Source organism: Aspergillus ambiguus (assembly GCF_047715705.1).
Source record: "Aspergillus ambiguus strain CBS 117.58 unplaced genomic scaffold BDV59scaffold_2, whole genome shotgun sequence".
Lineage (NCBI taxonomy): Eukaryota > Fungi > Ascomycota > Eurotiomycetes > Eurotiales > Aspergillaceae > Aspergillus > Aspergillus ambiguus.
Window position 1 is genome coordinate 573,683 of NW_027395515.1, and position 12,477 is coordinate 586,159.

The 12,477-nt window shown below is 50.7% G+C and overlaps 3 protein-coding genes across 3 annotated transcripts; 1 reads left to right on the plus strand and 2 right to left on the minus strand.

The window, feature by feature from the left end:
• Positions 1 to 990: 990 nt before the first annotated feature.
• On the plus strand, positions 991 to 1,452 carry BDV59DRAFT_197890 (uncharacterized protein; the record flags this gene model as incomplete). The annotated part of the gene is made up of 3 exons (XM_073693030.1): positions 991 to 1,020; positions 1,067 to 1,295; positions 1,355 to 1,452. The coding sequence occupies 3 exons, from the start codon at positions 991 to 993 to the stop codon at positions 1,450 to 1,452; spliced, it is 357 nt and encodes a 118-aa protein (XP_073552372.1).
• A 2,209-nt stretch (positions 1,453 to 3,661) lies between these two features.
• Positions 3,662 to 6,090, minus strand: ace1 (putative C2H2 transcription factor (Ace1)). Its single transcript, XM_073688026.1, has 4 exons — positions 5,787 to 6,090; positions 5,144 to 5,723; positions 4,746 to 5,094; positions 3,662 to 4,697 (listed from the first exon to the last, which is right to left on the minus strand). Exons 2-4 carry the CDS (start codon positions 5,685 to 5,687, stop codon positions 3,983 to 3,985), a joined length of 1,608 nt encoding a protein of 535 aa, XP_073552373.1. The 5' UTR covers positions 5,688 to 5,723; positions 5,787 to 6,090; the 3' UTR covers positions 3,662 to 3,982.
• Positions 6,091 to 7,763: 1,673 nt separating this feature from the next.
• Positions 7,764 to 8,601, minus strand: BDV59DRAFT_168090 (uncharacterized protein). Its single transcript, XM_073688027.1, has one exon. It carries the CDS (start codon positions 8,573 to 8,575, stop codon positions 8,042 to 8,044), a length of 534 nt encoding a protein of 177 aa, XP_073552374.1. The 5' UTR covers positions 8,576 to 8,601; the 3' UTR covers positions 7,764 to 8,041.
• Between the last annotated feature and the right edge of the window lie 3,876 nt (positions 8,602 to 12,477).

Consider the following 12,477-nt stretch of genomic DNA (forward strand, 5'->3'; position numbering starts at 1 on the left):
TCCTCGCGTCCCCCCATCGGGTCCGGTCTCGTCATCCTGTCGAAATGGTGACACGATCCCCACCTGGGCTGAGAGTCTTCCACATGGCGATGTTCGGAGTTGGGCGAGAGAGGCCCTGGTGATACAAACACCCGGCGCGGAGAGTCTGTAACATTCCAGTTGGGTCGCACAGGGAGGGGGAGAAGGCAGACCGCATGTTCTCCTGATTGATGAGCATCGTCACCTTACATATGTAGTTGCGCCTCAGGTATGTAGAGGGTACGGTGTAGGGGAAAACGTGGCACTCGTTTCGATGCAGGGACGCAAGGGGGGAGGGGTATGATCGTATCTGGGCATCTGGGTGTGCAATCGAGGAGCCAGTCAAGATCGACCCCCGTCCCCTTCCCTCGGGCACACCGGTTGAGGGTCGATCGGCAAGAATGCTGATCGACCAGGGCTGGAGGGGGAGGGTCGACTGACTGGGATGGAGGAGGGAGAGGGAATGAGACTAATGTATGTATAGTTAGGGCTAGCGAGCGGTCTGAGTGGCTGCTCACATTCGCGGGTTGGATGGTGATTGGCCGAAGGGGGCAATTTAGTGCCTGAAAACTCAAATCATTTGATGGATCATTCTGTGTCCGCAGGAAATTAAATTAAAACAGACAAGAATAAAAAATAATAAGATAAAAGAAAAATAAAATAATTCATAGAATAAGAATAAGAAATATTAATTCAAAAAAAAAAATGTCATCCCCATGCCATGCGGTATCCCCACCTTGACAGACGGGTGGCTGACTTACCTGCCATGCTCGACCATCTCACCATCTTATAAAGCCATCAGAGTTTCTCGCCATGAGGAAGAATTATCTCCAGCATCAAACTTCCGATCAGACAATCCCAAGTCTTAAACACCAGATCTGCTCGACTCTACCTATTTCTACTCTCCATCTCACTCTACCTAAACATCCTCCTCTACTCTACATCTCTACCTACACATCCTCTACATACACAATGTGCTACAAGAGCAACTACGAGCCTTATGTATGTTCCCTCTCTTCCTCCCATCCTTCTCCTCTAACAGTCCCAGACCAGCCAAAGTCTCGACATGTCCGAGCCCACAGACGAACAACTCCTCTATCCTCTGGGAGCTCTCTACCCTCACGTCGTGGCCCTCCAACTGCAATCCGACGAGTCGCCCTGGCTCAAGACTCGCCAATATGCCGGCTACCACGACACCAGCTTCTGGGCTGACATCGCCGTGCCTCCATCTCCATCGGAGCTGTCGACACGATCCACGATCCGCAGCCGATATAGCGGTGAGTCCCGAACCTAATCCCATGAGACCTGTCACCTCGTACTAATCATGAACCTGCAGATTCCTCCGCTCGCAAACTGGTTTCCAGAATTCGCCGACTCCTCAGCCGTGACGAGCTGCGGAGACAGCAGCAGCAGCAGCAGCGCCGCTACGATTGAGTTGCATTCTCTTACGTTTCCTTGATGACTATTCTCGCGGATCCATCCATGTATAGACTTTGTGATTTGGCTTTTTTTTTTTCTCTCTCATCTCCATTTCTTTCTTTTTTCATGTGCCGCGGAAAGCGAATACCCTCTAATGTTTCTTTTGTCATCTTCCTTTCCCTCTATCCATCTCATACATAGCGAGGAGTTTGGGCCGTTCCTGTTTCCTGCCCGGCCAGGCAGCCGCATTTTTCTCTCCTGTATATAGACAACACCAGACCAGACAGACTGAACAAGATACCACTTCATTTTACCATATCCTCCTCATCCATCCAGTAGCCCAAGCCGAGAGAACCCGACGTCCAACACAAACTCAAATAATGACAACTGTACCCACGCTCGCTCCCCTTTCGCCCCGACCCGAGCACTCCCCTTCCCCTCGTAACCCAACCTAATCTCGCACATGCACTGATAATACAGACCCCATGAGCAAGCCAGCGGTGAAGAGGCCCCATCTGACATCTCACCTACCTCATCCCCGCATTCCATACAGATCATATCATATCATATCCCATCACATCACCTGTTCCCTGCTCGCAGCTGCAGCCCGCGAATAGTCCCGATCATGTCTATCTTCCGACCAACCAGACGCTCGCGATTCGCGCGCGTCCGGGGCGGATACGCCCGCTTGGAATGCCAGGGCGGGGCCACACTTCTCACGGGGACGGGTCATCGTGCGAGTCCATGTCAGGGACTGATGGACACCTCATACATATCTACATGCAGGAGTGTGCATTGAGTATGGAGTATGGTGGTGGTGGTGGTGGTGCCTGAGCGCCGCTGGGAGCGATGTTGGCACGCGGACCGGTCCTGCTTGCATGCAGCTGCAGATACAGTTACGAAAGACACATACCGTGTGTCACTCTCATCACATGGCGGCGAGAGCGAATTTGTCAGGCTGGTTGGAATGCGAATGTCGGCGTGGTGGGTGTGGATTTGGTTTCGGCCTGCCTGGGAGGTACATCCAGTCCGGAGTATACACCTCTTTACCCTACACCTACCGTCCAGTCTGCAGCCAGCCCTGTCCCTCCCTCGACCATGTCACATGGCCGAGTAAGACATGGAGTGCGTTCGCGCGAGAAAGGCAATCCGGCGGCGGTGGGGTGAGGGGGGTAAGACACACAGACAGGTACGCACGCAGCCGATAATCGCGTAAGAGATGAGATGCAGCAGGAGGAAGACCGGTCGATGGCCCAGGCTGGCTGCTCACATGGCAAGCGGACAACGTCGTCATTGTTTCACGTTTCAGGGTCGAACAACCACCACGCGTGAGTCAGACACTGTTCTGTCTGCGCGAGTTTCCCCTGAGCGGTGAACGACATGGCACGCAAGGGGGCAGCCCCCGGCCCAGATCACGGAGGTCGTCTCGTGGATCTCATTAGCCGAGACGCGAGCGACTGGAATGTGTCATCGCGAGACGAGGAATGTGCCCGCCGTTCGTCGCGTGAGCCAGATGATTGAGCGGCCGGCGACCCACGTAGCGAACGGAGTAGACAGCCAGGTAGGATGTCTTTGTCTCATCTTGTTCGGAGAATGTGGATGGCGGAGAAGCGACGTGCCCCCTCCGATCCATATGGGCGAAGATCCGACGCAGGAGGAATCCGGGGTAACCGCGCCTGGGACGCCTCACCGCTTATCCAGACGCACAGACAAGATTCCGCTCGCAAAGTTAAGGGATTAATTCGGAAGCGCCGCAGGCGACATTCTTCGCATTCAGAGTGCACGGACTCCGTATGGCCTGCAGGACTATTTCCTGCAGGAACTGCCCGAGAGGGCAGGTCACGGGCAGGTCATATTGGGGTTGGTCAGGAGTCTTCAGCCCGCATGAACGCAATGTGAAAAAAGCAATTCTGATCTCCTATACAGCTCCATGGCCGTCCTTGCTGCTGGTTCCCCTGAGAAACCGTGGATGATGCAATGGTGCATGACGGCTAGATACGGCGCTGTTGACGCAAGACACTCAGGGGATTTCATTTTATCGGTGCCTGCAGATGCAGGTCATGCAGCAGGCGTGTCGGATTGCGGGGGGTGTTAAGTCTTGTGCTTGCAGAGGTAGTTGATGGCCCGGCAAGGGCGCGTCGAGAGTAAATCTACTTACTACCTTGTAGAGCTACGGCTGGAGACCTTGAGATGTTTATGGCTATGGCTATCAGTGGCAACCATCTACGATAGATAATGGGAAGGGGATTGTTCATTCAAACTCAAGGTACGACTTGACGAGGATCATACAGAAATCCAAGACTCATTGTCCTCCTCGTCTTGGTGATACAAACTACCCACGCCAGTCGCACTTTGGAAGCTGACGGATACATCATGCTTGCTTAACGCAAGGTCAACATTCAAAGAGATGGGCATACAAAGAACATGGAGGAAAACGAAATAAGAGCAAATGGAAAAAAAGAAGCAAAGATTCCCAATTCATATATATCCCTTTCAACACCAAAACACCCGTACACCCGCTAGTAAGCAATATCCAAGCAACCGTTTACTTGGCCATGGGATTCAGGATGTCCATGTTGTTTAGGACCTCGTCGAAGTCGTTCGGGTTGAACGCGAACGGATCATCATAGACGGCGTTCGAGTACGGATCCATGGGAAGTGGGCCAATGTATGGATCCGCTGAGGGGTTCACCTGGGGCAAGTAGAGCTCCTCGAAGTTGTTCGTATACCGCAGATCGTTGTCGATCGCGGCTGGGGTACCTGGATGACCGAAATATGCGTTGCCATCGCCCCTCATTGGCCCGTTGGTGAAAAGTTGGAAGTCGCCAACGGGGTTGGCCATGGTTCCAACGGGGTTGGGCACCGGGGGGTCCGCGAAGTTGATGTCGGCCGCAGACCAGGACACTTGATTAGGCGATGGGGTCAGGAAGGTATTTGGCGTCGGGAAAGTCTGTCCCGTCCCGGGCGTCGTCCGAAGGCTGGGCGTTTCGGGAGTAGTCCTGGGAGTCACCTTCTTGCCGTTGGTCTTTGTCCGCACATACTCCCACTTGTGGTTCTTCTCCATGTGCTGCTTCAGATTCGCCTCTCTCTTGGAGGCATAAGTGCACCCTTCAAACTGGCAGGGGAACTTGGGAGCGTTGGGATTGTGCCGGTCGTTGTGGTGGCGCTCCCGCTCCTTTTCAGTCGGGAATCCCTTCTCGACGAATTTGCAGCCGGCCACCACGCACTTGTACGGGCGTTCGTGGGTCTTCACGTGTTTCCTGAGAGATGTTAGGATGGAACGGACCCGAGGAAGAGGTGAAACTCACTTGAGGTCGCATCTTCTGCTGAAGATCCTATCGCAGCCCGGTTCCGGGCACGGAGCGTTGATGTTCATGGGGGGCTCGTCTTTTCTGCGGCGAGCCATGACTCGAATGGCTTCTTGTGGATCAATCGAGGTGCTATGGGCGCGCTTCACGGAAGGCACAGAAGGCACGGCAAAGGAGCCCGAGCCGGAGGGTTGGTCGTGAGAATCATGAGAGTCGTTATGGGCATGTTGTGGGTGATGAGGGCATGGCACTGGCACTCGCACGTAGACGACGCGGACGCGCTCGCCTGCAGAAGAGGGATGTTGCTCTTTGGCCAGGAGGGTATCGAAGACGTTACCGGCCGGGGAGGCTAGAAGCTGGTTAGACACGGTTATGGGCTGTTGTGCAGACACACTTACTGGTCTCTTTAGTAGACATGTTTTCTTCGCTGCAGACAGAGGATCCTAATCCGCTGTCGGAAGTGTGGTGGTTGACCTTTTCGATGTGGGCCGGTTTTGGGGAAGATTGGGAGCCAGATGGGCTCTCAGGGCGGCTGGATGTGTTGAGAGAGTCGAGATGTAGTCGTAAGATACTTCGCGGAACTGGAAGGTCGTCTTCGAGGGTCGCGTTGGACTTGGACGTCGAGAAAGAATCGAGGTCGAGAGTGTCGAGAATCTTGCTCATACGCTGCTTGCCTGCCGCAATCGCTTCCAAGGCAGCGGGGCAGGTAGAAGAGCGATGCGGCGGAGAAGGAAGGCGCAAACGAGAATCAGAGTGAGTAGGAGATGAGTGGAATGTTTCGCTCTTGCAGAGGCGTGGATTTGATGATTCGGTGGATGGTTTGTCGTGCAAGTTGAGAAGGGACAGATGAGGGGGGGTTTTGCCAGCAGAAGCAGGTCTTCGGCGAGGATGACGTCTGGGTGTCGAGTCACCCTCGACATGATTTACACAGGCGAGCATCATGATGGATGAATTGCAGTCAGGGTCGTGTGCTGAATGCTCCAAAAATAACCACAATGTCAGCCAAGGCCCATGGATTAGCGACAATAGACAGCGACATACGGACTCGTGAGACTTCCGGAGTTTGGATCAGGGGTAAGTCTCCCAGGGATAGCAGAACAATATCTCACTCAACAGTGTGCTGGGGTATCAAGGCTACAATGTAGGCACCAGAACGTTGTTGATATCGGCGGGATATGTCGGGATAGGGGAACACCGGGTAAGCCCAAGCCGTAGGACGTTGCACTCTCTAGGACTAATCCTTTCGTCACTCCCAGATGGACTCCAGGAGTTTGGGAAGCGGATGGGGAAAGCGGGGGAAACGATAGCGATGAAGCAGAAGAAGCGAGATGGAGAAGAGATGAAGAAGATGGAGAGAAAGTGTCAGATTGAAAGAGGAGAAGGAGATTGAGCGTCGTGGATGTCTGCCTGATCTAAACCCGCTTAGGAAAAGTGCCGACAGTCCTGATTGGAATGTCTCTCTCAGGGGCTCCACCCTCGACGAGGCCATACAATACAGCCTCCTTACCCTCTGTTTAGCGGTGATTTGTGCCGTGGTTCCCCATATTCCATGGGGTTCGTACCGTATTTTTCCGTATCTTTCCATGGTCGGAGCGTTTTAGCCCCGATGCCCGGAACGACCGGACCAATCCGCATTTGCAATTTGTGTATGTGTTCCGAAAATAGGACAAGAGATACAGAGTTGCGATGCGTTACTTTGCCCATTTCTATAAACCGTCAACAGGTCAACATCCAGATGCCAATATTCGTTCTCTGCATTTATTATTGAAATATTTATTTATTTGTTTATTATTATTATTATTATTATTATTATTGTTAGTTTTTCACGGATTTTATATGATATGTTTATATAGATTATTTTCTGATTCTCTCCCGCCCCATGTTGAGCCGCCAATGCATATGCGCCTCCACTGCGGCTCGTGAGACGGACAGACCCTTCGCCCCGACTCCCGACCAGGTGATCATCAGTCCCCTTCCGTCCCCTCCCCATCCGCCCTATGATTTATGCCGTAGGCTCCCATGGTATACGTATTCGCGCGGGCATTGCGCTATCCATCTTTCCGTATTGCTACCCATACTCCTATTTAATTATTTCTCTGGATGTTTGTACTGTGTACGGCGTACAAGTCCGCGTCCGATCATACCCCAACAGGGCGGCTTGGCTGTCTGCTCCGCCACACTGCGCCGGACGGCTAATGCACTTCATGCTTACCCCATAGGTACAAACACGATTGCTGTCGTGTCCTCTTGGAAGGCAGCATAATTATCAGTAACGGAATATGCTTGTTCGGCCCGCAGTTAGTGCCCCGTTGTTCTTCTTTGGTTCTGTGCTTTTTCTTCAACCCAACGCATCAGCATCAGCCCGTGCCTTGCCGATGTATTTTTCTAATCTCTACACGGTACATAGGCACCCAAGTACGCCGAATAGGCAAGAACAGTAAGCCCAGGTATACTTTCTCCATGAATAGCGTAAATTCCGGCAATGTTGCCCAAAGCACCCCGGTGAGCTTGTCGACAACATGACGTATATATAGCCTTCCAGGAACCGTCCTGAGTACACCACAGGCTTTACACAGTGACTCACCCTGAAGGTTCAGGGGTGACGAGTGACTTACAGGCTGACTAAGGACCATGTTCAAAAGATAATCGTTTCTTCCGAGCCTATCGAGGCGAGTAAGCACATTCTGAGGAAAGAGGTGCGCGACTCCTTCCCACTGTCTAGCTGGCTTGCATTGTCACTGGTCCTAGCAGAGCCATACATGTACCTACTTAAGGTAGCACTAGTAGTGACTCCTGTTCTTCGACGCTCAAGTACAACACTGTTATCCTTAAAACATCATTGGGTTCATTGAGTTAGTGGCTGGGGAGGCGGGTACAGGACCGCTTTGGCGGAAAGAATAGAGGTATCAAAGAGCAAACCATCAAGGAGGAATTAGATTAGATGGGTTTGAATTAACTACTATACGTATGAATAAGAGCTGAGGCACTTTTCGGTAGCGGAATGGTAAAAGACTCGGGTTGGTAATAGGTCTGTGTGCTCTATATATGAGTCTTCGCACAGGCCATACGATCTAGCTTTATCGCTACTTTGAGGGGAAGCGAGCCGTATAGGACTAATTCACCGAGTATACATCCCAAGTACTCTCCTTGCTTGTAATATGGGCTAATACTCCAAAAGAAGCCATTGAGATCCAATCAGCAGTTTGAAACAAAATTATATCCAGAACCACAAAGGGTCATCTTCACCAAGGCTTTATTTTGCAGTTTTCACTATATTGCGATAAAATATACCAAAATCAATATATATATAGTTTCGCCAGGTCAAAGGACAGCTCTTGATCATCTCTCGCACAATGCCAGCACGTATCATTCCGGCAGACGACTATCCGATCCGTTGGGAAAATCTGCGCAGCAATAGCAACGGCAGATAGACGTGCGATCCAGTTCCCGTTAGCCCGGAAGATGAGAGGTACCTCCGGCGGCTCAAGCACATCGGCCCATCTTTCAGCAGAGATGAGGAAGTTGATCTGCTCTTTCTCATCATGATCTCCGACACAGGGGACATGAGGAAAATAAGTAATCCTATCATCATCGATTGCCTTCAAGATGTCGATATCACCGACCCTGTTCCCAGAGTCATGTACAGAGACGACAGACTCTCTAAACCAGAGTACAGGGTTTTTTCTGTGCTCGAACGGCTCGACCAATGGCATACAGCAGCCGGTAAACCATAGATGCAGCGAGGTCTTCGAGAAATGATCCTCACGCTGCCCATTAAACATAGTGGTGCTTATGAGCTTCCATGATGAAGGATCAGGCTTTTCGACCATTGGTGCATCAGGGGGGACGAGGATTGTGATCCCGGAAGAACCAACCGTCCCGAGAAGGCGGCGAAGCTCATACGGGTCACAGTATTCCGACGGGTCACAGGTACACTGAGTTTCCGTGAGCATCCATGATAATCGAGAGAGAATTTAATTCTATACCTTCATCGAAATATATATGCATTCCTTGTAGGCCATTGCAAATCCGTCGGTCAAATATTGATGGTGCACATCCACCTCTTCTTCCATATAAGCCACACATGAAAACGCTATCTGTCGAGTGAGAACGGATGTCTCGTTGACTTCATAAGGCCTCAGCCAGTCTTTTGTCCATTTGGCTTCACAAAGAGGACTGTTGAGGATTTCGAGAGACACCGTAGCGTCTGGTATGAGCTTATATATAGTACTGGCCCATGATAGAGCATCCATCGTCTTGTGAAAATTTTCACCATGTGTCTTTTTGAATATGTGCTCCATGAGTCGATTTACACAAAACATGTCCATGCTGAGCATCTGATTGACTCGCACGAGTGTTGGCTTTTGCACTTGAAGCCTCGGTGTATCAGGACAGTGGTACAATGCTGCCTCCGAAAAGGTGCCATAGATTGGTTTGAAATACTGCATGGTTTGAATGTCCTGAAATACAGGAACACGAGAGCCACGGGTACAGATGAAGCGAGGACAGTCGGCTTGAGATATAACGATATCTGACGTTGAATGAGAATCATGAGAATCTCTTGCTGCATTTGGATCGATCCATCGATAGTGGCGGGCTACCACATGGTCTTTCTCGTCACGTTTTCTCTTCCCCGAGGCAATGGAGACTGGCCAGGCAGTTGCATAGTGTGGCCCTCTTCCTTCATTATCAAAGTACCTGATGATCAAGGAATCTGCTCTGTACTGGTCTGCGAGAGGTGCGACGATTGAACGGAGGAAGGATAATCGTTCATCAGGCCCTCTTAGGCAGGACATGATTGTTTCCCCAAAGAGATAATCAAAGTATTTCGGTATAATCTCACCGTCATTGAGCGGCATGAACAGAGACGCTCGTCGAAGCCCTAGCATTACTAGCCTCTTGACCGTTTCCTGGTCTTCATAGTTTTTGTCGAGATAAAGTGATGCAGCCCGTGCCATAATATTCCACCAGTGGCAGGAGTCGCACAGAAACCTATGAACTTTCGCCTTATTCTTGATCCCAGCAGCTCTTTCGAAAGCGCCGTGTATGGATACAAAGAATTCAGCCACGGTATCGATATCCCGCCATGCTGTTTGCCAATATCCTAGAAGACAACCAAAGACAGCAACGCAGAATTGATCAAAGCTAACCTGCGCATTGTCATGATGAAGGCTCCTCTGCTGAGAAGCCGAAGCTCCATAGTAATTCAGATGTTTGAGCGACAAAGACCAATGGACTCCTTGTTGACGCTGAGAAGTCTCTTGGTGAAGGCCAAGAGTGTACACTCCACCAGGTTTAATAAGGCTATCATCGAAAGATTCCTCAGCTGGCTGATTTCCCAAAACAATGAGGTTAGGGTATAGATGCCACGAATACAAGGCCAGAAGCACCGAGCCGTTATTTACAGCCTGGGGCATACCTTGAATCAGGTTCTCCATAGACTCGAGTGCTGTGTTCCATGCAGTTATCACACTAGAATAGACAAGCTTATCCTTGTTAACTGCAACATCGAGACTCGATATTATCCCCATAAGACGCTTCTGTTGGGAAGATTTAGCTCTGTCAGCAATGCGAAGCCAGGCCCGAGCACTATCATCCCATTCTGCCAGACTTGCTCGGGATATTTCCGGCGAAACAGCCTCATTTAGAATCCCAATGTGCGCCTCCCCATCTACTTCAAACCGTCTGGTAATTTCCAATCGTCGTTCTTTTACAAGTTCAACCCATACTGCTGTCGCTTCGTCATGTCCCCAAAATCGTGCTAATATACAAGCCAGAAGCTGCACTTGTAGCGCTGTTTTGGAGCTGATAGCTGCCGCCCAAATAGAAGTCCCGTTTAGACCAGTATGGTCAGAGAATATGCCATCAGGGGTTGGCATAGATCTCGTGGTCGTATCTGCAATCTCAGATACCCGGGTTCCATACGCTCGAATGAGGTTGGGCGTTGGCAGACAAGCACCTTCGAATAGAGCCCCTAGTCTTCGTGCAATCATATAAGCAGAGCCAGCTTCTGCCTGCTCTTTGCTTGCCTTCGATAACGCTTTTCCCAAGCTTTGGTACTCCTTTGGGGCTTCGCATTTTATGAAGGTGAGATTAATATTGAAATTGGCAACTGCCGCCGTCATATCATTTGTAGCTGCTGCGAGCACAGCTTGCAGTCTTCCAATCGACATATTGAATGTTGGTTAGGGGTATTGTGAGGCTGCCTTAGGAATCAGCTGTATAGCACTCCGCCCGGCGCAAGGGTAATTTTCATGGAGAGAACTATGGAATTTCGAAAGTGAGATTTGATGGCATAGAAAGGGAGAGGGGATCAAAATATATTTATACCATAAAGGAAGACTTCGATGCCGCCTGCTTGAGAAAGATCTTGAAGGAGACCTATTACCTATCACACGAATAATTTCGCATAAAATAAGCCATGTCGGTTGCCCTGAGTATAGCAAGGCTGACTTACAACTGGTCACGTACTTTTGACACCAATCGGATGTTCTGACGTCTCTACTCCAGTGCCCAAGATAATTATCATGCCTCATCGTGGTAGATGGTTTCTCACATCAAGCGTAGAAAGGGAATATTATGAATAATTGGCCTAGGTGGGAACATGGATAGCAAGGTCCAGAATCCTGGGGCCGGGGAATGTGTCGCTGCAACTAGTGGCGTCAGTGCTTCACCTCCGTGGAACAGGAAAAGACCCTGGGTGTCGGAAGGCCAATCCGATTGGCTCTCGTGAGCCTGTTGAAGCATTGCGGTGAAGCAGAAGTACGGACTACAATCAACGGTGGACGTAATTGTTGGGGACGATGAACCATGTCTGGTTGTGGGACAAAGTACCTCTTGGCAGGGATGAGGCTGAGATGCCGGATGCTTCCCCGGACAGCACAATAAGCTCATGCTGCACGGTGTTCCCGAAAGTTGTTGGGCCTCTGCTCGGGAGCCTAATCTATATCTCGCCTACTTCAACGTAACCGAGAGCGGCCACCGGATATTTCCGCAAGTAAAATGCTCCACTAGTCGTAGATGATGTATGTCTCATTTTCGGTTTGGAGAACCTCTTTCAGGTTGACCAGGTTCTCGTGCGAAGTTGTCCGCAACATACACGGCATCTTGTTTGACGCAGCATCTAGTTTCTTCATCATGCGTAACTGCGTATCTTTCGTTATTTCAAATCCGTCGAACAGTCCCAGTTTCGATAAAAGTAGGGTTCGGCTCGTCTTTTGGTCCGCCAGGACGACTTGCTTCAATACATGCGTCATTGTCGAAGGGTCAAATGGTCAGGATTTCCGTAAGACCTGTTTGTAGCAACGGCCCGGGACATTTCTATAATTCCCCGGAGAAGCCATGATTTCTGACGGCCCAAAACCGTGGTCCTCCCTCCCGGCGCGTAAGTTTGGTCTCAAAAAATGCTGCATTAGTATGACATACAGAGGTGCGGCGCTCGCTTGTGGAATACGTTACCAGTCTAGGTTACTAAGAATAAACGAGCACTTGTGCCATCTAGGCAGGCAAACATGGCCGCGAACCGGTCAGGGAGTACAGCAGTGCGCCAGAGGCGTGCTGTGCTATCATGGAACCAGACATCAGGAGCTGGCCGTGAGGTGAGAAGTGGCGGGCCTCCGGCCAAACTTCGGAGCGCTAGGGGTCAATCGAGTGAGTCAATGGTGATCCGTGCTCCGTAGCGTGGCTTGAATCCCCAGAATTTTGATTCATCTTATACTATATCCGACCTTAT